The 27,704-nt window shown below is 32.2% G+C and overlaps 3 protein-coding genes and 1 long non-coding RNA gene across 4 annotated transcripts; 1 reads left to right on the forward strand and 3 right to left on the reverse strand.

The window, feature by feature from the left end:
- Positions 1-10,392: 10,392 nt before the first annotated feature.
- On the reverse strand, positions 10,393-14,696 carry LOC146958436 (uncharacterized). The gene is made up of 6 exons (XM_085739950.1): positions 14,578-14,696; positions 14,216-14,458; positions 13,615-13,911; positions 12,816-13,145; positions 10,857-12,263; positions 10,393-10,761 (listed from the first exon to the last, which is right to left on the reverse strand). The coding sequence occupies exons 1-6, from the start codon at positions 14,654-14,656 to the stop codon at positions 10,664-10,666; spliced, it is 2,454 nt and encodes an 817-aa protein (XP_085596076.1). The 5' UTR covers positions 14,657-14,696; the 3' UTR covers positions 10,393-10,663.
- Positions 14,697-15,847: 1,151 nt separating this feature from the next.
- LOC146958437 (uncharacterized) lies at positions 15,848-19,754 on the reverse strand. Its single transcript, XM_085739951.1, has 7 exons — positions 19,644-19,754; positions 19,298-19,525; positions 18,639-18,938; positions 18,018-18,203; positions 17,439-17,822; positions 16,251-17,078; positions 15,848-16,170 (listed from the first exon to the last, which is right to left on the reverse strand). Exons 1-7 carry the CDS (start codon positions 19,699-19,701, stop codon positions 16,082-16,084), a joined length of 2,073 nt encoding a protein of 690 aa, XP_085596077.1. The 5' UTR covers positions 19,702-19,754; the 3' UTR covers positions 15,848-16,081.
- LOC146958438 (uncharacterized) lies at positions 16,900-20,991 on the forward strand. The gene is made up of 2 exons (XR_015024638.1): positions 16,900-17,048; positions 17,661-20,991. It is a non-coding gene; the product is annotated as an uncharacterized LOC146958438 (long non-coding RNA).
- Positions 20,992-21,182: 191 nt separating this feature from the next.
- On the reverse strand, positions 21,183-26,199 carry LOC146958439 (Myosin heavy chain-related protein). The gene is made up of 8 exons (XM_085739949.1): positions 25,903-26,199; positions 25,473-25,673; positions 25,255-25,377; positions 24,759-24,796; positions 24,560-24,659; positions 22,562-24,355; positions 21,967-22,010; positions 21,183-21,791 (listed from the first exon to the last, which is right to left on the reverse strand). Exons 1-8 carry the CDS (start codon positions 25,969-25,971, stop codon positions 21,596-21,598), a joined length of 2,565 nt encoding a protein of 854 aa, XP_085596075.1. The 5' UTR covers positions 25,972-26,199; the 3' UTR covers positions 21,183-21,595.
- Between the last annotated feature and the right edge of the window lie 1,505 nt (positions 26,200-27,704).

A 27,704-nucleotide genomic window follows, 5' to 3' on the forward strand; every position in this document is an offset into this window, starting at 1 on the left:
GGGATGATCCCCCGTACAAAGTCCACAAGTATAGACTTGAGCGGTTCCTCCTTCTTGCTTGAGAGATTCAAGAATTTGTTTAGGCATAGCTTTCATCTCCTTTTGCATAGCTTCTAATTGTTGAGTGAGAAGCTTATTTTGAGCTAAGACCGCATCATTTGCTTCAAGCTCAAGAATACCGGCTTTCCTTTGATTAGAATTCCGATTGTGAGAAGATTTTCTTGTGTTGAGCGCCATTTGGTTAATGATTTTGACAGCTTCAGCTGGGTTTTTCAAAGCAATAGAACCTCCAGCACTTGCATCTAGCATCGTCTTGGACATGTCTTGAAGCCCTTGACGAAAAAGATATAGTTGCATTTGGCTATCAAAACCATGCTTTGGACAATTCCTTAGCAATGATTTATAGCGCTCCCAAGCTTCACAAAGAGTCTCACTTTGGCCTTGAGCAAAAGTTGTAATTGAAGTTTTAGCCTCAAGATGCCTATCCTCCGGAAAGAACCTTTCTTGAAATGCTTTCTCTAGCTCACCCCAATTTTCCATCAAAGAAGTTGGTTGATCAAGATACCACTCCTTAGCCTTCCCGATCAAAGAATGAGGAAACAATTGCACAAACACACCCTCTTCCTCATCTTCCTTCATACCAAGTGTACCGGCGGTAACATAGAAGTTGGTAAGATGTCTATATGGATCCTCATGATCCATACCGGTAAACTGGTTATGAGTTATCAAGTTAATCAACCCCGACTTCAGCTCAAAAGATTTGGCATTACGGTTGCCAAGATTAGCTAGCCTCCTCGGACTAACCCACATAGGTAGAGCATTCTCATCTTCATTAGCCATGACTACTTCTGGATCACTCCTCGGAGATGAATGTGCAGAAGAATGTGATGAAGAATCACCTAGTGATATAGTATGCACCGAACCTGACGGAGAAGGAATAAAAAGTAAAGATTCCGGCTGAGCCAGCCTGGCTAATCTCCTAGCTTCCTTTGCTTGCTTTCTAAGTAACCTAGCAGTTTTCTCAATTTCAGGATCAAATTGTAGGTCCTCTTTATCAACGGTACCTCGCATAAACAAAGTTCACCAAGACTATACCAGGTGGTTAGCATAAAAAAAATAATGAAGGATATATGTGTATAAGTATATGCATGAAAGAATTTTGTGCAAAATTGACTTAACATGACAAAATTGTTTCGATACTTATGATAAAAATTTCCGCTACTCCCCGGCAACGGCGCCATTTTGATGTAAAATTTTTCCTACACGTCATATAACTATGTACACATGAGTATATATAGGATCGTTTCCACAGGGAGTTACGTTAATCATAAGCATTTACACAATCGTTCACATTAAGGGTTTGGATATAATTTGTTTGTGTGTAACACTATATCCATATTTGACATTTAAGTAAAAACGAGAGGGGATTGAACTATTTCGCTTGCGGTATAAGATAACGAGCAAGCATAACAGCAGCAATCTCTCGATCGATTAACAGACTCTAGCTTTATAACCAATATTATTACAATCATTTCTACAATATCCTTCGTGTCCAAAGCGACATCGTTATTTCCAAGTTAGCGTTTAAACATTCGTGTCCAAATTCCTTAAACGATAACAAAGTCGATCGGATGACTTAATCGACCGTGTCCAGCCTGATTAAGTATCCGAAAGCATTAAAAGCTTGATTAAAAGTAATTATCAAAGGTTTACAAACTTGTCAAGAGTGATATAACATAAGATAGATTGTTATTCTAGTTCTAGATTCAAGGGTTTGTGTCCAAATCATCTTGAATCTCTTTGAAAGCATTAAAAGCAAGAATAACAACAATATTGAATCATTAAGCTAGAACCTTATATATTAAAAGATCAAAAGATTACATAATAGCTTGATTGTTACCTCAATACTACAAAGAAGGTTAGTTACATATAGACATGTAAACTAATGCAAGGAATGAAGGAAAGATGAAGATTCCATGCCAAGATCCTTGATGTCTCAATGAATCTAGGGTTGAATCTACTCTTTAATCACTTGCTTTGTGTTTCTCTCTATGAAATAGCTCTAACCTCTCTCTAGAAATGTATAAAATGTTTCAATGGAATAGTGAATATCTAAAAGAGAGGTAAAAATGCTATTTAAAAGGCCTGTGTTTTTGCACCTGCGCTAATAGCGCAACTCACGCTAATAGCGTGGTAAGGCGGCCTATAATTTGGCCAATGGGAGCCTGCCACGTTGTTCTTGCCCTGCTGCTACGCTCCAGCCACGCTAATAGCGTGGCTCTCTGGAGCATTTACGCTAATAGCGTGAAATACGCTAATAGCGTAGCTCTTCAAACCCAGCTTCTGCTTCCACGCTCCAGGTACGCATATAGCGTGGCTCTCTGGACATTGTACGCTAATATCTCAGAATACGCTATTAGCGTACTCTTCAAGAGTGCTCCAGATCCACGCCCCAGGTGCGCTAATGGCGTATCCCTCTGACCTTTGGCATTTCTTCATCACGCCAATAGCGTAGGACACGCTAATGGCGTAGCTTCTTTGAACTTTTGACATTTCTTGCTCCTTGCTTGTAATTTCCTGCACAAAAAGGGTAGACTAAGGCTCAAAAGCATAAATGACATATTAACACAATATTTGGAGTTTTCCATAGAGAATCTTGCAAAACAAGTCACTAAAACGCCTAAACTCCTATGCGAAATATATCACTTTTAAACACTTATCAACGACAGACTTGACTTGTGGTCATGAATTCGCCATTTCGATTGAGAAAATTCGATTGAAAGGAAATATCTATATTGTGTGCTCTACAAATTCCTTGACGGAGAATAGTAATTGTTAAACAGTGGCAAAAACTTTCAATCTATAATGTGATAAAAAAATTATAGCAACATGGTAGTTTTTAATTTAGAGAAACGCTTGAGTCAAATAAAAATTAAGTTTATCAACAAACAATTTAGTGATAAGGAAAAGTTTAAGAAATGCTATTAAACCTGTCAAAAAAATAATAAAAAGAAATGTTATTACGACTTAACTACTCTGCTTTATCTAGCATGTAAAACAGGAATTTGGCTCCCTTTTTGTTGTTATTATTTTAAGTTCACCAGCTAAGTTGATTTCAAGAAAATGTTCATCTGGTAAATTATTACATTGATCATACATTCATACCGATGAGAAGTTTACTTATATATATTGGTCTTGTGGTTTCATTCAATTATAAGGAAAACACTTATTTGATCTAAAATTTGAAATACTGACAGTTCAGTTCGGTTAAGATGTTTCATTTAAAAAAATCTGATCTGATTCAATTTCATGCAATTTAAATATGCCCGGTTTTTGGTTGATCCCAGTTATAATTGAAAAATTAAATTATACCAAATTACTAATTTATGACTTCAAGTAGACTAATACATATTTGATGAAAAATTAAAAAGGGTCAACTCATGGCTAATGTGCAAGACAATATCATTTGTAACACAAATTCATCGCTACAACGTAGTTATATCCCGTGATTCTCTATAATGTACTCATCAGACCTTAAAGCCAACAGTTACACTAACCATCTAGAGCATGTCATCCAAAATCTAAAAACAAAGTGATATACATAAACTAAAGTATGCTTACCTATTACAAAAAGTATTATTCAATACACATAGAACTTTAAGATCGCAATGGAGTTAAACTTTGCCTCACTGAGTGAAGATTGATTGGAATAAATTCTTATACATCAGCGAAATTCCTCCCATGTAAGTAAAATAATAAATTAATTCTTGCTTAGGGGTATTTTTGTTGCTATTCCAAAGAACAAAATTTTGTAACAATACAAAGTAATGAGTTTTATGGATCGGCGAGTGCAAAATAGAAAACAAATGCGATGTTCATTGATTTGTGCAAAACTCAAACCTTATTTATAGTGGAAAATTACAAACCGATATTGTTAATCCACATTGCACCACCATATTTTAATAAGTTGATTAACAAATTAAAGGAATAATTGATGGATGGTAGTAAATTAGTTACAATATTTAAAAAAAAAAATTTGCAAAAATTTTGTTATGCAGTATAGAAATACTTGAGAATGCAATAAAAGAAATAAATGCTGAGATTTTAAAATTGAAAGACTCATTAAAATTATTGATCATCTTATCATTGATTGTTTGTTGATTGGAGTTTTTCATCAATTAAAATGATTTAAAATAAATGTCTTTAACCAACAAATTAACATGAGATGGAGGCAAAAATCATGGACCGTTAAAACTTAAAACCTACTTTATCGAGCAACTAATGATTCTTTTTTTGAAGGCTCATTTTTTTTTAGCAACAAATATTTTTTTGAAGGCTCATGTGTCTTTTGACTAATACAAATACTCCCTCCGTTACATTGACCATTTAAAGCATATGAGTAAATTTTAAAATAGATTGAATAGATAAAAATTCCAAGTAGCATTGAAACAGACAAATTAAATAATAAACTCTTCGGCGTCAAGGAAAAAAAAGTAACCAAAAAAATAAAATAATAAACTCTTCCTTTTTTTCCCTCCAAAAATAAAATAGACAAAAAATTTGTCAGAAACTTTCATAATAAAATGAAGGCATATAATTATGGAATAATCTCATTTAAAGAATACACCGTGTTTTTTTAGATAGATGAAACGACAATAGTCATTAGAAACTCAAACACGTATTTGGAGGAGTCAAAGTTTAAACCATGTCACATTATCGCCTAACGATTTCAACATTTTTGCCAGTTGAGTTAAGACATCTACACTATACGGTGGTTTTTTTTATTTGACAAAAGAAATAGAACTTTTTAAAAGAAAAAAAAATCTTGATGTAAAAAAAAACATATGCATACGTGATGCATACATCCTTGAGCAATTAATGATCATTAAAAAAATAAACATGCCATTTTACTTTATAATTTTTGCAAGACAAATGTTTACTACAAAGATTTACCATTGTGAAATTTGCATATACCAAAAAATAAATTTTAAAATAAACTACTAAAAAACTTTTATATTTTGGTGCGTCTAATATGAATCCAATCCAAATGTGAACATTACCATTTCTAATAAATATTTTTACTTCACATATATAAATATATATTAAGGTATGAAATGGTACCTATGTAAGAAACAATTAAAGGGGTAACATCGTTTTTTTTTTTTATCTTAGAGAAAATGAAAATGGGAGAAGATTTGCATATGATCTTTGGTGCACTATTGTTGAGATTACTAACTAAAAGGATATGCAAAATGTACATATTCTTATTTGTATCTTTTTGTTAAGTCTGATTTGAACGGTTATTTTTCATATAAGTTCATTCGTGAATTTTTATTGTCATTTAATCATTCCTTTAATTTAATTATACATTTTATTTGATATATAAGATTTCCATTCCAAGCAATAGAAGTCAAACACATTGATTGATAATTTTTTTTACATTAATAGTTGATTCATATTTAGAAACGACGGAATTGGAACATGTGCATGTTATATTATTCATGTATTGATTTCTTTTACGATAATTAATGATAATGTTTTATGAAATCTGAATCGTTGATTTATATATTTATTCCAAAATAACTCCAACAATAATATACTGTTATAGAATGATTAATATTCTGTGAACATAACATTCTTGTAAAAAAAATGTAGAACATAACAAAATTAAGAAAAAAAGAACATATATAAAGATCAAATCAAATCAAATGAATTAAGATCATTATCCTATCAATGTCTAAAAAACCAAATACCATCGACTATGCATTATTAGGCATTGTTTGAGTCAGTCAAGTTCATTCACCTACTAACTGAAAATTATAACAATGAAGTTTGGATGCCAATTTTCTAAGCCAAAAGTTTTACCAAACTTTATCAACATGACCATTTTCGGAAAAAAAGTGTAACTCTTTTTAGAATTACAACACAAGTGGATCGTAAATGGGTATGTTTCACAATAAAATCACTCTTCCTACACAATAAAGACACAATTTTTTGTATTGATATTGTAGAATTATTTTTTTCCTTCATAAAAAAATATCAAAAAAGAGCTTGAAATTAATTCTAACTATAACTTTTAAAAATATAGTCATTGTTATGGCAATGGGTACCCAATGGGTAGGGTACTATAGTACCCTTCCTCATGCCCATGTTTGTAAAAAATGTCCGTACCCGAGCCCGTACCCTCGTGGGTAACAACTTTAGTACCCTTCCCCATACCCTATGGGCACCTGAGTGCCCATACCCGTACCCATTACCCACACTTTAATTATAAAATGACAATAAAAAACATCACAATTGAAATAAAACTATGATACAATTTTTTTTAAAGCAACTCATAAAATAGTAGAAATCGTAGTATTTAGCCAAATAAAAAATCATCCAAAATATTCCTCGAAAATCAAAATAAAAACATTCAAAATACATATAAAAAAGTGCATGCTAAAATATACATCAAATTGATTTAAATCATAAATTTTTAGCCCGTGAGCGTTTATGCTTAAATAGCTAAATAAATTAAGTAATTGTACACCAAAAATAAATAAAAATATTTATTATATTATATAAATATGTATATGCGGGTTGCGGGTCTGGGTAGTATAGTGCCCTTACCCGCACCCATACCCATCTAAATTTGCGGGTAATTACCCGGACCCAAGCCCATACCCATAAAAGCGGGGTTTTACCTACCCATTGTGGGTATTTTTTGCGGGTGTCCATCAGGCCTGGGTCCAATTGTCATCCCTAAATAGAATAGTAAAAAAGTAATAGAATAATGTGATAAGAATTGATTAAATTGATATTTAATAAGAACATCAAAGCATGGTCATAAAAATTGAAATCAATCTTTATGCAATCAAATATCATCAAAGCCTTGATCAATCATTATTAATGCCTAAAAAAATTCAATCTCCTACTGTACAAATTAATTTGTCATTATTTAATACGTAACTTTTTATTTCAAGAAAAAAACTTCCTTTTTTAAAATTTAAATGTGTATAAAATACATATAATATATATACATATATCACTATAAAAACATTATTATTTTTTAACATTGAACACTTTTTTTTATTTTTTTAAAATATTCTTGAAAAATGTGATAGAGTAGGGGATCTCTTATCTAAAAAAATAGCCATTTAAAAAATAACCGGTTAAATGAAATGCTAACTATTGATTGTTATATCATAAATGGGTATGTTTCACAATAAAATCATTCTTCCTACACAACAAAAGCGTAATTTTTTGCATTGATATAGTAGAATTAATTTTTTTCTTCATAAACAAATATCAAAAAAGAGTTTGAAATTAATTCTAACTATATTCTTTTAAATCATTGTCATTTTTTAATGATAGAATAGTAAAAAAGTAATAATAGAATGTGATAAGAATTGATTAAATTGATATTTAATAAGAACATGAAAGCATGGTCATGAAAATTGAAATGAATCTTTATGCAATCAAATATCATCAAAGACTTGATCAATCATCATTAATGCCTAAAAAAGTTCAATTTCTTATTGTACAAATTAATTTGTCTTTATTTAATATGTAACATTTTTATTTCAAGAAAAAAACTTCCCTTTTTAAAATTTAAATGTGTATAAAATAATATATATATGGGATAGGATCAAATGACACCATGGTGTCAAAATTAGTTTGACACCAAATCTCACCCATTCATTACATTTAATCCAAAGGTTAAAAACTATCCATAATATAATTCTCCTACACCAATTTCTCTCTTTATCACCTAATTAAAAAAATCTTTATCATAAATTCATTATCAATCATTTCCATTTTTTCCCCATTTTTACCACTTATTATTCTTGCTTAGGGTTAAAAAAAATCATACTTACGGTTGATTGGGTCAGTCATCAGCCATCACCACCGATAATTAAATAAATTGTATTAAAAAAGTCACCCATTTAATCAAAACACTAAAATGATTATTTTTCTTTCACCGTTGTTGCTAACTGCCTCTCAAAAAATTGCTGCTAATTAAATTGTTTTACCACTCGTCATGTTTAAGCTTAACTACCTCTCAACAACGGTATGCTTCAATGTCTTCTGTAAAAAAATTAAATTAAAACGTAAAAAGACGAAATGATGGTTGCTACCAATAGTAAAAAGACGAAATGCTGAGTTTATGTAGTCCGTTGATTTCCACACATAATGGACAAATTGGTTTTTTATTTTTTAAAAACTGCACATGTTATTTTATTTATTTTTGGCACAAAAACTGCACATATTCTTCCTTTTCGTGTCACTCATAACAATGCTCAATAAAAAAAATAAGTAATAAAAAATGACAGAAAAAAAACAATGATTGATAATGAATTTATGACCATAAATGTTTTCCATTTTTTCTTAATAGATGATAGAGGAAGAAATTGGTGTAGGAGAATTATATTAGGGATAATTTTTAACCTTTGGATTAAATGTAATGAATGGATAAGATTTGGTGTCAAACAAATTTTGACACCATGGTGTCATTTGATCCTATATATATATATATATATATATATATATATATATATATATATATATATATATATATATATATATATATGCGCGTGTGTGTATATATCACAATAAAAAATTATTATTTTTTAATATTGAACAGTTTTTTATTTTTAAAAATATTCTTGAAAAATATGATAGAGTAGGGATCTTTTATCTAAAAAAAATGCCATTTAAAAAATAATCAGTGAAATGAAATGCTAACGATTGATTGTTTTATCGTAAATGGGTATGTTTCACAATAAAATCACTCTTCCTACACAATAAAAAAACAATTTTTTGAATTGATATAGTAGAATTATTATTTTTCTTCATAAAAAAATATCAAAAAAGAGCTTGAAATTAATTCTAACTATATTTTTTAGTATAAATATTTTTTCATATAATTACATTTTGTTAAGTTTTTCATCATGATTCATACACTCAACATGGACTACTTTTTATTTATCATTTACCATTCCAACATATTTACTAACACCAGCAAGACAATTTCCCAAAGAACTTAGCGGCAAAATGATCATACACATTATAACGCGAATATCTACGATGGACTCCCAAATTCCTCTAAAAAAATTAATTAAAAAGCATCATGTTAACCAAAATAATTTATAAAAATATCTTCCATATTAAGATCGATGCTCTAGTAAAAAGGTAAACATAAAACCAAAACTCAATAATCTTAAATCATCATAAAATAAAAATTAGGTTAAAATGGGAACACAGACAAAGAAATAGAGAATAAAACAAATTTAAGACAAAAATAAAACTACAAAATATTCATTTCCTCGTAAAAAATGTTGTGTGTGGTCATAGATTTTATCAAAAAAATTTGGGCCCAAGAATGGTTTCAAAGAATGGGAGATTGAAGAGGAGAAAAAATGAAAAAGAAAGAGAGCGAGTCAAAAGAGAGAAAATGGGGAGCGGATTAGAGAGGTGAGGGAGACACATACTTGGAATGAATAGAGAGCTCTCTCTCTTTTATTTTGATTTGAAGGAGCACTTGAATAATTTGAATGAAAAATATAGAAAGAATTCAAAAGAGAAGGAGTAACCTACCCACGATTGTTGCTCAAATAATAAAAATGAGTTGATTGTTCTTTATGTGAGAAAAGATATGCATGATTTGCTTTTAACAACAATCAATGTGCTGATGTGGATTAATGTAAATGTGGTAGAAACCAATCATGATCAACTGTGAGAACAATTGTGTATTTGTGTAAGAGCAATTAATGAGGTTAAGCAAGATTGAGTGACAAGTGTACTTCTCAAAAAAAATAAGGCAAATATATATAATAGAGATGTATCAACAACACATAAATATTGAGATTAATCATCTCTTTAGACTAATTGAGATCAATTTAAGAGGTTCATATATCTCAACAAATATTTTTTCATATTTACGACCCAACCATCAAATTATGGTCCAAATGGTTAAGTGACTATGGTTTCTTAAGTAAATTGTTAAAAAAATTGATCTCTAACTCATGCGTGTTAAAAAATATTTGTTGAGAGAGGTGAACACGTGTGTGCCTAATAGATATAAGTCAATATTGATGGTTAAAATTTTGTACCTATATGGTATCAATAAAAACTAAGTATTTGACCATTATTCCTAAAAAAAAAAAAAAAAACATTTATCATATCGATTTACATGACTATATAGTGGACCTTATTGAATGACAATGTAGTTAGTTATTACTTCGGTGCCCCTCGATTAAACTAAAAAAGATTAGAAACTATAAAGATATAATATAGGTTTTTTTTGTATAGAAATATCCAACAAATTTTAGCATGTAGATATGCACACAAGATTTTTTTTTTCCCCTTAATACACCAGAATGAAGATACGAAAATAACACCATGCCAAAGTATGAATTTCACACTATTGATTAAAATTAAAATGCATAGTACAATCATATATCAATACATTTTTTAAAATTTTATCTCACAACCACAGCCTTACAACACTAGCATATAGTATTGTCAAAATAAAATAAACAATAGTAATTTCCACACCCGTACAAACTTACACATTTTACATATAACCATGAACAAACTACCTAATTACAAGTAACAGAATCACTTCAAAAATTTATTATTTATAGAGAAATTTATTCTGGTAACTTGATCTTCAATTGGATTACTCATGTGTCCTTCCTTCATCCACACCTTTGCCAACTTGTTCCACTTCTGCAACATGATCTTTATTCTTTGATAAGTCTTCACCAATGTCTACACCTATAAGTATAACAACAACATCAAAATCAGAATCATATCATACATATATTATATAACACAACATTATGCAAAATGTACTAGAGAAAAAGAATTACCTTGTGGTGATTGATTATCCTCAGGTTTAGCAAACCAAGATCCATAATAATTCTTAACCCTGTCAACCATGCCCTTCCCTGGACTATTCACATTGCTCTCTTCAAACACTTTCTCTGACTTCTCATCCTCACTAGCCAATATTCCATCTTCTTTTTTCAAAGGCTCTTCTTTTCCTTTATGTAAAGTTTCTGAAATCACCTCAGAAAGTGCCTTATCTTCTTCACTAGGCCTTAGCTTCTCAGCCAGATAGTCCTTCACAGTAGCCCCTTTGTCTCCATTTTTTGTTTCAGTTCCTTCATTACTACCAGTGCCAGTTCCATCATTACTGAGCTTAGAAGTTTCATCATATTCAAGAGGAAGAGTTTTATCATCTTTTGTTCCAGTAGAGATTACTTCAACTTCATCTGTGTGACTTTTTGATTGCATATCCACTAACTCGTCATAATATGCTTGTTTTTCACCAGTGTTTGTGACATCTGTCGATACTGTTTCCAAGGGAATTTCATGGTTTCTATTGATATCTGTGGATACTGTTTCTTGAGGATATTCACTCTGAGTTTCTGCTGCATCAGATTGATTTTCAACATTGTTCGTGATGGTGTTGAAAGTTTCTTCAGTTTCTGAGGGAATTTCATGGTTTCTTTTGACATCTGACGATACTGTTTCTTGAGGATATTCATTCTGAATTTCGGTTGCATCAGATTGATTTTCAACAGTGTTTGTGACGGCGTTGAAAGATTTTTCAGTTTCTGAGGGAATTTCATGGTTTATATTGATATCTGTGGATGCTGTTTCCCGAGGATATTCATTCTGAGTTGCAGTTCCCTCATTACTACCAGTGCTAGTTCCATCATTACTGAGCTTATAAGTTTCATCATTTTCAAGAGGGGGGGTTTTATCAACTTTTGTTCCAGAAGAGATTACATCAACTTCATCTGTGTGACTTTTTGATTGCACCTCCACTAACTCGTCATAATATGCTTGTTTTTCACCATTGTTTGTGAAGGTGTTGAAAGTTTCTTCAGTTTCTGAGGGAATTTCATGGTTTCTCTTGATATCTGTGGATGCTGTTTCTCGAGGATATTCATTCTGAATTTCTGTTGCATCGGATTGATTTTCAACAGTGTTTGTGATGGCATTGAAAGATTTTTCAGTTTCTGAGGGAATTTCATGGTTTATATTGATATCTGTGGATGCTGTTTCTCGAGGATATTCATTCTGAGTTTCTGTTGCATCAGTGAAGTGTGGCGCAAACTGATCATGGCTTCCAGCAGCAGAAGGGTATTCAATGTCAGTAACAAATGGCTGGATTTTTGTTTCAGTGGTTGGATTTGGTTCATCGTCATGCACATTCATTCTCTCGAGAGATTCCTCAAGTGGTGTAATGTCTCTTGTTTGATTACTTTCTGTAAGCCAACACATGAAAATAAATTGTCAGTATCATGGGAAGCTAACAAGAGTAAATTTCACATTTAACTTAACTCCAAAAATTGATTGAACCTCAATGTAAATAAAAATGAATGAATCTGCTGATAGTGTATAGCTGTGCATGAAAATTAAACTCTTAAAAAAAAAAACTTCACCATTCATACTTAAATTTCTAAGGAAAATATCATTGGACATGAAGTTTTCATTTTATAATAAGGACTTATTGATGTTCCTCCCTATATATTTTTTGAGTTTCACATAGGTTCCTTCCATTGGAAGTAATCCTATTTGAGGCGCTGTCGGACGCTAAATGTAGGCACCTCTCAGCCACGATTCAAACCTTGATTCGTCACGTTTTGGGAGTCTAGCCCTTCCGCTAAACCCAATCCCCAATTAAGTGCTCATTTTATCAAATACCAAACATTAAATCTGGCAAAACAGCACACTACTAATATATTGATACAGAATGCAGAGTCTAAAGCAAAACCAAAAAATAGAGTTCTGAAACTTTGTTGAATCGATCTACTTACCAGCACCACTTGGATAAGTGTCTTTGGTTTGATAATTGGGATGAATATAAGTCTCAGTTCTACTTCCTTGATCTTGAGAATCTTCCTCCAAAATTTTCAGGTCTCTATTGATATCTGTGGATAATGTTTCCTGAAGATATTCATTTTGAGTTTTTGATGCATCAGTGAAGTGTGGCACAAACTGATCATGGCTTTTAACATCAGAAGGGTATTCAGTGTCAGCAACAGACGACTGGATTTTTGGTTCAGTGGTAGGTTTTGACTCATCATGCACATTCATCCTCTCAAGAGATTCCTCGAGTGGTGTAATGTCTTTTATTTCATCACTTCCTGTAAGCCAACACAAATGAAAGTATTAATCTCAATGTAAATAAATTGTCAGAGTCATGTAGAGCTAACAAGAGTAAATTTAACTAAGCTCTAGTCTTTACCATTCAGTCTTAAATTTCTAAGGTAAATATAATTGTAAGCCACTATGTTTGATATTGGTTTAGGTAGTATGGACAAGTTTCTAGGTTCAAACCTCGTCGCCTCTAAGTGTAAAAGAAATGGTAAATATCATTGTACTGCTTACCACTTTTAGTGGAATCTCTATTCCAATCTGTTTTTATTTTTTCATGGCAAGGCTCGAACCCGAAACCTTATTTAAGAGATCTCAGCCCAGTTTCACTAGACTAATTTAATGTTGGTGGTTTGAAAAGAAATTTGATAAAATTGTTGAATATACAATTAAAAAATCACACAGTTAAGTACTCATTTAATCAAATTAAGCATAAAATCTTTCAATAGATCTACTCACCTTTACCAATTGACCTATTTTCTTGGTCTTGAGAATCTTCTTCCAAACCTATTGGCCTCTCCAAATTGGCCTTGTATTGCTCTGGCTTCTCTTCCACAGAAAATATGTTGGTCTTGTCATTGGCTGTGTTTTGATTGATTTCAGTGGTTGAAGAAAGTCCTTCAACTAGTGAATCATGATGGAGTTCTTCTCCCTTAGTTTTTGTACCTTCAAAATCAATTCCTGAATTTCCTAAATTTTCAACTTTCTCAGATTCAGGTGTAGGCGTAGCACTCTTAGCATCTTCACTGTCATAACCTGTACAACATCCAGACATATCAAAATGTTTCAGAATATATTTTATAGAAAGTATCTAAATTCTATGTAGCACCGGAACTTCAGATTGAAGATGCGTCTGGTGTGTAACACAGACATGACACTGGCACATATTATTACGTTCAATTATTACCAGTGTCTAGTCTGATGATGTTTGTGTCAGTGATTCATACATAGTCTAAAACTAGATTCTACTTCACAAGAGAACATGGGATGTACTAGTAGTCCTTTGAATTCTAGCATACAGTATAGTCTAATTGCAAAAATAATGTAGAAAAGAACATACTTGATACTTGACGATTTTTTTGGTCTTGAACCATTTGTTTATCCTCAACCAAGTCACCATCATCATCAGGAGTATCCTGAGTTTCAGTGTCATGTCCACTACCATGATCAAATACATTCTGACCATGCTTCTTAATACTGTCCCTAACTTTTATAGCCTTTGCCTTCACCCTACTCATAACAGACTTCTTCTCAGGCTCAGGCTCAGAATTAGTGGGCTCTTCTGGTCCATGTGTCAGTGTCACTGCATCCAAAATAGATTCCAAAAAAGTAGAAAAAAATGTTTCAAACTTAAAAACTATAAGTATAGTATATATTAACTTTTGCTTCAAACAAAATGTGATTCATATCATATAATCATACCTGGATATGGTTCAACGTTATGTGAGTTTTGTTCAACGTTCTCCCCTTCCACATGACTATGAACAACTCTTGAATCCATGATTGTAAATTGTGATAAACAGAAGAAAACAAACTGCTATGATGTAGAAGAACAAAAGCTTCTACTTTATAGAGAAACAAAACATGAAACTCTGTCACTAATACCATTTTGTATTTCATATAACTGGAGACACGTGTCACATAAAGACATATGACTATCATTTGAAACTTGTTACAGTATTATTTGTGACACGTGGAGTTCTATAATTGGTTGTCTATGTCGATCAGTAGACACAACTGCTCCTATTTGAAAAGAGGTACTATGGACAGTGACTCTACAGTGTTGCCCTACCACTTTTAATAGTTACTTTAATTGTTCTACAAGTGATGATAATGTTGATATGCACAGATATTAAATTTGATAATTAGGGGGTGTGTGCCGACATTAGAAGTTCTGTGTCACTTTCCAAATAATGTTGCAGTTAGAAAAATATTACTTTTCAAGACTCTTAACTTAAGATGGACCAGCCTTGTTGCATTTTTTACAAGTAAACTATAGGAATATTTTATTTTTATTTTTTATCTATAGATAAAGTGACAAATATCATTTAAAACTCACACATACAACCTTAATATAACTACGAGATTCCAAAGTTTTAATCTGGATGAAGATCAAACTTAACAATATCGTCATTATCCGTTGAAGTAAGCCTTACAAACTATTGAAATAATTTAGATAATCTTACCTTGAAGTGGTTGACTAGATTAAATAAATAAAGATAAGAAGCTTAATCACCGATTTTGATTAGTGTGGATAAATAAATATTTCAATGGAACTATTCTCCATCTCCATCGGATTAACCCTTCATGTTTTTACAAGTTACATAACTTCTCCACACATGACCAAATCACCTAAAATGAAATTCAACAATCTTTTTTACGATAGAGGATCTCTAAACTATCTTTGTAAATTGAATTTATGACCAAATATCAATGTGTAGCTACTCAACCTTGTAACAATTAACATGTTAATTTCCTAGATTTATAAAGTGGAATAAAAAGACGTGAATGGTTTGCAAACTATAAAAAAATATCAAGTGGTGAGGTAAGTGGTATTTGGAGGTCGTAGAAGGTATTGTTGTTCAGCATGCTAATTAGCCTTATTATTTAATTTAATCACTAATTAATCAACACTCACAATTTATAAATAACTAATATAATATATAATTAAATGAAAATATATGGCCACATATGATATTAGAATATAATAATTAAATTAAATATTTAATAAAATATCCCGACAATACAAACATAATGACTTCGACATGATTCATGAATCCACCATGAACAGATATTAACTTCTATATAGAACATCAACAAATATCTAATTACAAGAAACATGATCACTTCACAAATGTATTATATATAGACATAGATATAGATATATATAGAAAACTTTATTCAGGTAACTTGTTCTTCAATTGGTTTACTCCTGTTTTCCTCCTTCATCCACAGCTTGTTCCGCTTCTCCAACAGATTTTTTATTCTTTGATAAGTCTTCACCATTTCCTCCACCTATAACAAAACCATCAAAATTACAATCATATCACGTATAACATAACATTTTTTCAAAAATCTACTAGAGAAATTATTACCTTGTGGTGATTTTACAAACCAAGAGCCAACAGCATCCTTAACCTTGTCAACCATGCCTTTTCCTGGACTATTCACATTGCTCTCTTCAAACACTTTCTCAGACTTCTCAACCTCACTATCCAATTTTCCATCCTCTTTTTTCAATGGCTCATCTTTTCCTTTATTCAAAGTTTCTGAAATCACCTCAGAAAGTGCCTTATCTTCTTCACTAGGCTTTAGCTTCTCGGCCAAGTAATCTTTCACAGTGACCCCTTTGTCCCCATTTTTTGTTTCAGTTCCGTCATTAGTTCCATATACTTTGGATTTCACTGCACTTCCTACCTCTGCAACCTTTCCATAAACTGGAGCTAATTTCTCAGTAAGAGAATAACCAATGTTATTTCCATTCTCACTTTTTTTATGCTCAACTTTCTCATCATTTCTGAGCTTAGAAGCTTTATCAGCTTCTTCTGCAGATGAGATTTCAATTTCATCTGTGTAACTTTTTTGTTTTGGTTGTGTCTCCACTGGTTCTTCATAACCTGATTGTTTCTCAACGATGTTTGTGATGGTATCGATATTTTCTCTAGTTTCTGAGGGAGTTTCTTGGTTGCTATTGATATTTTCAGATACTTTTACCTGAGGATATTCATTCTGAGTTTCTGTTGCATCAGAGAGGTGTGGCATAGACTGATCAATATCACGGCTTCCAGAAGAAGGAGGGTATTCAGTACTGTCAGCAACAGGTGGCTGGATTTTTGGTTCTGTGGTAGGTTTTGGCTCATCATGCACATTCATTCTCTCTAGAGATTCCTCAGGTGATGTTATTTCTTTTATTTCACCACTTCCTGTGAACCAACATACATGAAATTATTATCTGTGTAAATAAATTGTTAGGGTCCGGGGATCTTAATGAGTCTATTTGTCTTGTATTATTCCATTTATTCTATTTTAATTTGACTAGACTTTAAGAGATTCTCAAAACCTAACCTTATTTAAGAGATTCCAGTCCAGTTTCACTGACTAATTTAATGTCGGTTTGAAAACAAGTTTGATGATATTGTTGAATATACAATTAAGAAATCAACACAATTAAGTGATCATTTTATCAAATTAAGCATTAAATCTTTTTAAATAGTACACTGATGTATTGATACATAACAAGGAGTCTAAATAAATCTGAAACTTAGCCGAAGTGACCTACTCACCTTTCCCACTTGAATCAGTATCTTTGGTTTGATAATTGGGAAGAGTATATGCCTCAGTTCTACTTCCTTGATCTTGAGAATCTTCCTCCGAAATTTCCCGGTTTCTATTGATATCTTTGGATACCGTTTCTTGAGGATATTCATTCTCAGTTTTTGTTGCATCAGTGATATCTTTGGATACTGTTTCTTGAGGATATTCATTCTCAGTTTTTGTTGCATCAGAGAAGTGTGGCACAAACTGATCATGGCTTCCAGCAGCAGGAGGGTACTCAGTGTCAGCAACAGATGACTGGATTTTTGGTTCTGTGGCAGGTTTTGACTCATCATCATGCACATTCATTCTCTCAAGAGATTCCTCAAGTGGTTTAATGTCTTTTCTTTCATCTGTAAGCCAACACATCAAAGTATTAATATCTATCTATGCAAATAATTTGTTAGGGTCATGGGGAGCTAACAATAGTAAATTTCACATTTTATCTTAACTAAACATTGAACGAGTCTATTTAAAATAGTACAATGATATATTGATACATAATGAAGAGTCTAAAAAAATCGGAAACTTTGTTGAGTCTTACTCACCTCCCCCACTTGGATCAGTGTCTTTGATTTGATAATTGGGAAGAGTATATGCCTCGGCAGGAGGGTATTCAATGTCAACAACAGATGACTGGATTTTTGGTTCAGTGGTAGGTTTTGACTCATCATGCACATTCATCCTCTCAAGAGATTCCTCGAGTGGTGTAATGTCTTTTATTTCATCACTTCCTGTAAGCCAACACAAATGATAGTATTAATATCAACGTAAATAAATTGTCAGAGTCATGCAGAGCTAACAAGAGTAAATTTAACTAACCTCTAGTCTTTACCACTCATTCTTAAATTTCTAAGGTAAATATAATTGTAAGCCACTATGTTCGGTCTAATGGTGAGTGGTTTAGGTGGTATGGACAAGTTCCTAGGTTCAAACCTCATTGCCTCTCTAAGTGTAAAAGAAATGGTAAATCGGTTTTTATTTTTTCATTGGAAGGCTCGAACCCGAAACCTTATTTAAGATATTTCCTCCCAGTTTCTCGAGACTAATATAATGTTGGTGTTTGAAAAGAAATTTGATAAAATTGTTGAATATACAATTAAAAAATCACACAGTTAAGTACTCATTTAATCAAATTAAGCATTAAATCTTTCAATAGATCTACTCACCTTCACCAATTGACCTACTTTCTTGGTCTTGAGAATCTTCTTCCAAACCTATTGGCCTCTCCAAATTGGCCTTGTATTGCTCTGGCTTCTCTTCCACAGTAAATGTTTTGGCCTGGTCAGTGGATATGTTTCGATTGATTTCGGTGGTTGATGAAACACCTTCAACCCGTGCATCATGAGAGGAATCTTCTCCCGTACCTTCAATATCGATTCCTGAATTTCCTAAATTTTCATCTTGCTCAGATGTAGGTGTAGGTGCAGGTGTAGATGTAGCACTTTTGACATATTCACTGTCATAAACTGTACAACATCCAAACACGTAATTAAAAAGTTTCATAACAATTTTGATATTGATATTGAAACAAAATTTGTGAAATTTTTAAAAAAATAAGTATCTAAAACCTATGTGGTACCGACATTTTAAATTGAAGATGTGTCCGGTGTGTGACACAAACACGACACCGACACATACTATTAGGTTCACTTTCTTCCATTTCTCAAATTATTACTAGTGTCAAATTCTAGTCTGATGTTTGTGTCGGTGATTCATAGTCTGAAACTAAATGCCAGATTTTACTTCACAAGAAAACATGGAATGTACTAGTAGTCCCTTGAATTCTAGCATAGTCTAATTGCAATTAATGTAGAAAAGAACATACTTGGTGCTTGATGATCTCGTGGGTCTTGAACCAGTTGCTTATCCTCATCCAAGTCAACATCATCAGGAGTATGCTGAATTTCATTGTTGTGTCCATTACCATGATCAAGTACTTGTTGACCATGCTTCTTAATTGTGTCCTTAATTTTCTTAGCCTTTGTCTTCACCTTGTTCAGAACAGATTTCTTCTCATGATTAGGAGAATGGTTTTCTTCCGCGCCAAGTGTCACTGAATGCAAAATAGATTTAAAAAAACAAGTAAAAAAATTGTTTCAGATATATGAAATTTAAGTAACACTTGCTTCAAACTAAATGTGATTCATATCATACAATCATATCATATATACCTTGTTGTGGCTCAACATTCTCCTCTTCAACATGACTATGAACAACTCTTGAATCCATGATTGTAAATTGTAATTGCAATTTTGTAGTAAACAGAAGAAAGAAACTACTGTGATAGAGAAGAACAAGCTTCCGCTATATATAGGAAGAAAAAATAAGCATGAAACTCTATGTCACCATTTTGAATTTAAATATGGTGACACATGTCACATAACCAACATGTAATTAATATTTGACACGTGTTATGTATATTTGTGTACGTGGAGTCCTATAATTGGTAGTCTTTGTCATAAAACAAAACTGCTCCTGTACACGTGAGTACGTATAGATGAAACTGCACAAGTGTCTATGGCTGTTTGGAAGGAGAGAAAAACATAACAATGGTACTCTTATCATTTTTTAATGGTTACTTTAATTATTTGACAACTAATGATAATGATATGCACAAATAATTCTTTGATGTTAATATTCTGTGATTGTGGATTAGTATATGGTAATACAAGTGTCTAGTTTGGTTCTTTTTCTGTAGATGATCGAATAATTAAGGGTGTGAGTCGACATTAGAACTGTTATTGATTGTGCCAAATGGTAGGTTAAGGCCACAGAGCCGTTTTCAAGTAGAGAACTTAATTTGCAGTAATTTAGTGTCACTTTCCAAATAATGTTGCAGTTAAGAAAATGTTACTTTTCAAGACTCCTAACTTTGGAGGGACCAACCTTTCTACATTTTTTTATAAGTAAAAACTATTGGAACAATTTAAATAATTAGACTATTCAAAACAACTTGTCATATACGTTAAAGAAAATAACCTAAGAGAAGCTGGATCATAAAACATGTATTATCAACTTTACAAACAGATTAAGATGATTAAGAAAATAACCTAAGAAGAGAAGCTGAATCCTCACTGATGCTTCTACGAGCTACAAACCATCTTAAATGAGAAACTACCATCTTTTCTACGATAGAGGGTGCCTGAATTTTCTTTCTAGTGATCCTGTATTATTATCTTGTGGAGTTACTCAACTATTGAAACACTGTTACTTTTTTCATAGATAAATAGGTCACTATTTTTACTCTTACATTGTACAATCTAGATACATGATCGTGTCATACACGGCAAGTGGAAGCTTGTTTGGAAGCTTGTTAGATGGCAATCCAGGGCAGAGTCTTCAAGATTAGTTCTGGTTCTTTGATCCCTGTAAATTTTTCTATGGCAATGGTTTGTTGAAACTTTTAGTAGAGAAATTATTTTTGTCTACTCATTTGCTTTCTCCAGCATAGTTAAACAGTTTGTTCTTTTTTTCAATGTTGTCAATGAAATCAATGGTGCTTTGTTATTATCATCAAAATGTTACTAAAAATGATTACATACTTGTATTAGTGATTTACCAAGAACCAAACTGCTTTTGAAAGTAACATTTTGTTTATGATACCAAAAACTAGCCCTATGTACAACATAAAACATAAAAATAGAAACTACTAAAATTGGCTTCTTTCCAAAAAAAAATTAGTATACCGAGGTAAGTTGACAGTTGCTTCATTGCTTGTGTATTTCCAGACTACATAGTCTGTTTTATTTCTCTTTATTCTGTCCAAATTCTCAATCAAAGCATCATAGGTCTCATTTATATGTTACACTGCAAACCAAAAATGTCAAACAGATGATAAACATTTGACTACATGTGGCCCATATGAGGCTACAACATCATACCCCTGGTTACCTTGACAATGTACCGTACGGACCGAAAAATTGGACCGTGCAGTCAGCGCAGCAAATTTCGGACGATGTTTAAGTAAAAATGTTAGTTGATGTACAGGATAAATAGGTCACAGCAGAAATGCAAAAAGTACTGGTTAAATTTGGTTACACCATCCTGGTAGTAATCATGATATCTTGATTCCTTTGTAACCCCTGTATATGTTTGGTATGAAACACAACACCTGCAAAGAGTTCTAGTTCTTCTTTCCATTCTTGAGATTACGTACAGCCATAACAAGCTGTTGTCTTTCTCCCTCTACCTCTGCAAATTTCAGACTAATCTCTGAATATCTTTCTTCCATTTCTTTCAGTTCAGTTTCCATATTCGTGTTCCTTTCCTTTAGGACCGCCACTTCATTCAATAATTCCTTTGTAAGGCGTTCAGCATCACTGTCAGAATTAGGAGACCAAAAATAATAAAAGTTAGTTTTTGGATGAGATGTGAGACATAACACAAATACGACGTTGTGGCACCAAATGTTTTGTTATATGGATGGTAAGAGGGTTCATGATTGTGTTAAAGGGAACAAGGGATTCAGATGGAAAGAAATGAATCTAATTTTACCTTCCTTCAGACTTGCTAATACCAGTGCTTGCAGCATCCATTCCCTTTTCATGTTACAAAAATCAACAAAATATATTATTATGGAAAATCAATATCAAATAATTTGTGCAAAGCAAAGCAACACTAAAGTCAAAGAATGATCAAATATTTAAAGCAACACTAAAGTCAAAGAATGATCAAATATTTTCTTTTAGCACAATTTTATATATGAAATATTCTTCTTACTGACCTTGTTATATATTATCACCACATTAACCCTCACTCATTACAGTTGAATTTAATAAGAAGAATCACACCATGAGATTCTAACGTTAACCCTCACTCACTACAAAACTGTTCTGTTCAAATGTTTTCAATCCAAAATAAAAAATGTTATTGTATGCTGTAGAAAAGTGTACATATCATTTTGGACACTGAACTCCTTAGATTCTAAGGTTATTACTAAAACTAATTTCCTTTTTATTGTGAGTACTAACTAAAAAACACTGCATAATAAACTCATCAATGTGATGCTACCATTTAACCTGTCCTAATATGCGACGTCAATAAGTATGTTCTTAATATCTGATAATAAGTATGGCACCTGAGCAATTACCTTATGCATTTCTGATTTTGATTTCTTTGCATTTGCCTTAGCAGCCTCATTGTCTCTTGAGGTCATGGCTGCACCTCGTCCTCTGTTATTCTTGAGCTTCTTTTCCATAGCATTTAATTCTGCTTCTTTCTTCTTAACCTCTCCTTCTAATTGAGATATATGTTTCTTCATATTTTCTCTGTCCACCTGTTCTTTCTGCAAACTGTGTTTCATTTCATTGTGCTGGATCTCAAGCATTTGAATTTGCTTTGATAATGCAGCATCCTTTTCATCCCTGTGCCTTTGTGCATCTTCAAGTTCTTTAGTTTTCACATCTAACTCTTGCGACATCTGTTCCATTGTTTTTTCTTTTGTACTTATTTGTTTCAAGAGCTCTTCCACTTTCAATTCATGTTGATCTGATATTTGCCTGAGCTCTTGATTGCATTTCTGGAGCATTTCTTCCATAAGCCTGTTGTGGTTCCGCAATTCATCAGCTTCTTCGATTGCTTTCGTTATCATCTTTTCATTCTCTTCAACTTTGCATGACATTTCAACAGAAAGCAATTTATATTCCTCCTGAAGCTGCTCAGATGCGATAGCATTATTGTGTCTCGTCTTTCTCAGGGACTCTTCTGCTTGAATGGCCCGTTCTTCCTGCTCAGTTTTTTCATTTTGCATAGCCTGGAGTTCATCTTCAAATTTATCTGCCTGTATTCTCAGTTCTTTCTCCAAAGACTTAACTTGATTTTCAAGTTCCTTGATGGAGACCAATGACGATGAAAATTCATCTTCCTGCATCTCTATCTTTTCTTCTAGTCTCTTCACTTGGGATTCAAGTTGTTGTATTGTAACTAAAGAAGCCGAGTGTTCATTTTGTAACATGATATGTTGAGCTTCATCTTGCTTTAATCTCAGAGAGATATCCACATTTTCATTCTTAAGAAGATCATACTCCACTGTGAGCTCTTTTATAAGCTCGCTTAGCTCCTCGCGTTGCTTATAACAATTCTCTATTTCACTATTCTGGTCTGCAATCTTCTGCCGCAAAACATTTAATTCTGTATCATTATCACGCTCTTTAGTAATCTTTTGAGATTTCCTATTGGAAGATAGATCCAATATTTCCTTATTCTTTTGTTCTAGCATTGCTTCAAGGTCTGTCACAGCCAAAAGAAGTTCAGAATTTGAGTTCTGTGTTTTCTGCAGTTGCAATTGAAGATTTCCACTCATTTCTTTTTCATAAACAAGCTCTTCCTTTATTGCATCTAACTGAAGCCTAGTATTATCAATATCAGACTTCAAGCTTTTAGAGGTCTTGGTCTCATTATTACTATTATTATTGAAGTTCTGTTGGGACTTGAGTTGCTCATATTTAGTTTTGAGTGAATCTCTTTCGTCCCTGAGACCGTTGATTTGTCTTGATAAATTCTGTCCCCGACTGCTTTCTTTTTCTACCTGCTTCCGAAGTGCTTGTAACTCTAGTTCCGATAATTCTGCCTGCCTCTTCAGAGAAACAATCTCACTTTTGAGATTTTCGGTGGCATTGCCATTGCCTGAAGGCTCCTGTAATCTTTCTCTCGGAAAATTGTCTTCTGTTCCGTTTGTCCAATCACCTAAACTTCCATCTGATGCTGAACCCATTGACCAGCCTGTATTTGACCTCTTATGCACTTGATTTTGTGTTGCATTGGCCTCAACTGTTCCTCTTGGTGGCATTGAGTTCTGTCTGAAGCTATAAGGGTCATCCCATGAAGCTACCCCAGGACTGATGCCATTTGATGCATCGGATCTACTCTTGGCCAAGTTGCTATTCTATAAGATAACAATAAAAACTAATGTAAATATAATTTTATTCAATGGTTATTTTTTTCATAACTTATCCTTGTTAGAAGTTTCTGTTTAGAAAAGTTGCAACTGTGTTAAGTGCTTATCTCAGTATATAAGTTCAAATGAATAAATCCAAACAGGCGCTTAATAGAATTGCTAGCTATATATAAGTATCTTATGAGACCTTACTTCATCAAGATTGTAACTTTCATCTGTACTGCCATAGCTCAATTGGTGTTTCAAGCTTCCATCATTATAAATTTCCACAGCACCATTATCTTCCCCATTTCTGCAAATAAGGTAGAGTTTTTAGTACATTTAGGAGAGAAAGTCAAAGGAAAAATTATTGCAATGGTTAAATTAACTGTAGGTTATGGTTCATCTTCACCTTTCGGCAGTATATCCTTCCACATTCTGAATAGTTACCTGTTTCGACAATTCTTATGTGAGAAGTTAGGAATGAAATGATGTTTGTAAGTTGTAATAATGTTATGATATTGTAAATACTTTTTGTATGAAACAAGACAAAGCTCCCACCAAATGTCCAAACACTGATTCTTAGTGTATGTGAAGTTCCACTTTTGAAGGAGATAAAATTGATTCTAGAGGTATAGAATCGATTTTGATTTTGATTTTGATGCGCTCGAGTAGAATTGAATTTCACTCTAGAATTTCACTTTTACATGTAACCAAACATAAATCATTTTACATTCGACTCACATTAGCCATAATCAATTTTACAAAATCAATTTATTCAAAATCAATTTTAAGTAACACACGCTTAAGTAGTGCTAAAGATTAGGAGATGAATAATGCGGGTGTGGTTGTTGAGAATTGGAAGTGAGACAATAAGCAAGAAAGTACGAGAGATGGAGGGTACTAACATGTAAAACTACGCCCGAATTTGCAAATTTCAAGGGCAGAGAAACAGTAATTGGCTCAGTTTCTGTTAAAAAATCAGCAAAATCAATTGAAGCTTCTCCCAAGTAGCCAGATTTTGAAGAACCCTACAAGAATCCATAAAAAAAGATTTAAACTTTCCAATCAACATATCCTTCTTTTAAGTACAAAACAATATAAAATTACAGCTACAAGTTCTTACAGTTGCAACAATGAAATGGTAGATTTTCTCATGTAGAATTCCTGATTTTGAATCCCTAACAAGTTTAACAGATTCAAAAATTGGATTCTCCCATAAACAAGTCCCATCTTGAACAGCAGTTTTCTCTAGTTTCACTGTTGGTTTCCCAACATCATCTGGCACCAAAGATACCATCAATGCATTCTTTTTCATCTTTGGAACCTAATCAAAATCAGATTCATACAACAACAAAAAAACACAACAACATAAGACACTGTCTTCAGAATCTATACATATTTTTGTTTACTACATTATAAAACAAAACAAACATGTGTAAATTTCAAACATCCTAGGAAACATGTTTTTTTTCATTATACAACAATTAGGCAAAACCCCATTTTCAGATTTGATAGTGTATGATTAAAATAATCATCTTTCTTTGATAATTTACCTGAGTTGCTTGAAATTCCAATTTGAATACAGCTTTGATCTTGTTTTTCTTGCTCCATGACTTGAACATGTTTTCAGCTAGATTAATAAATATGGTAATTGCAGTGTTGCGTTGTTTTGTGGATGTAAAACAAATCTCTTATAAGCTAAACATTATTGGTAACAGATGAGAAATGTTGTGTAATGTGTTGATTTTTGAAACTATATGAAATTAATTTGTGACAAAGTCGGTCGGTTAATGAGTTGAAGAAGGCGGTGACATGATTTTCAATTTGAGTCTTGTGAAGTCACACTCCTTATTTCTTGGTTGATTGAGATGCTGAACTTGTATGATTAGCAAACTAATAAAAAAAAATGGAATAAAATGAAATAAGTTTTATATATATATTTGAAGAAGGTTCTCAAGTTTGGCTTTATTTAACAAAAGGTTAATGAAATAAATGCAACATGACTGGTTTGCATTATAGTTTACTTTCTACTCCCTCTGTCTCACAATAATTGTCTCTTTACCGTTTTTTATTTTTCTCAAAATAATTGTCACTTTAGAATACCAATGCAGCATTTATTATGTTTTTCCATTATTATACCTTTATTTATTGAATTTCATCCAACTTAAATACTCCACTAACTACAATTAATAAGGGTGTTTTAGTAAATGACACTAATTTTACCATCAAAATCAACACAACTAATCATTTCCTTAATAATCATGCATAAACCTTAAACGACTAATATTAAGAGACGGAGGGAGTACTTTTTAGCATGGCCAAGAAAAATGGATTCTATGTTGTTGTGGTATTTATGAGGTTAGGGAATTGGTGGTCGTTGGATTTAGATATGATACTTTATAAATTATGTAACTTTATTTATTTTATTGAAAATTCAAATTATCAAATTTAAAATTTAAACGGTGTGATTTTGATAGAACGGTTATGGATGTGTTGACTATATGTGAATTTGATTATGCGGTGGAGATAATTGATTTTGATATAATTGATTATATATAATTGATTTTGGTTAAAAGTAATTCTGACAAAAAGTGATTTGTGTTTGAATACATTCATATAAGATAGAGTTGAACTATAAATTTGTGTAAGAAAATCAACTCTAGAACCAAAAGCTAGAAATCACTCCCTAAAAAAAACTACAAATCATAACATCAAGTAGAATCAATTCTGTAAACAAAGTCAATTCTATTCGACATCAATCGAACATATCAGAATCAATTATATATCTTCATTTATGATCTCTCTAAAAATGAAAGCAAACATACAACGTGTGAATTACATATGTCAAATGGATGTGTTGACTATGTGGATTACATTTACGTATCTCATGAGGATGGAATCTTGATCCAACAAGAGGTCGGGAAAAAAATAATCATAAAACGGAAACATTGACCTAACAAAGTAATCTGTGAATGTAAATCAAATTTAGGTTAAATAAAGGCCACAATACCATATGACAACATTAACCCGATAAAGTAATATATGAATGTAGGACCAAAAAATAAAGTAAATGTATGAATGTAAATCAGATTTAGGTTAAATAAGGCAAAAATATTATGCTATATTACAACAGATTTCTAAAATAAAACACAAAGTCAAACTTTAAATTCAATTACTCGAGTTTACTAGCTGTAGTGACTATAAAGTAATGTGATAAATACAATTCAAATGATAAAAGTTGTCAACATGTAACATAATAGAGCATGTGTTCAAACCCAATATTTAAAACAAAAATTACTCATAGTATATTGATCCCGTGGATCCATGTTAATTACAGTAAACAAAGTTTTTAAAT

The sequence above is a fragment of the Medicago sativa genome, chromosome 1, assembly GCF_051527215.1.
Source record: "Medicago sativa cultivar Bolivia chromosome 1, Bolivia_mono, whole genome shotgun sequence".
Classification (NCBI taxonomy): domain Eukaryota; kingdom Viridiplantae; phylum Streptophyta; class Magnoliopsida; order Fabales; family Fabaceae; genus Medicago; species Medicago sativa.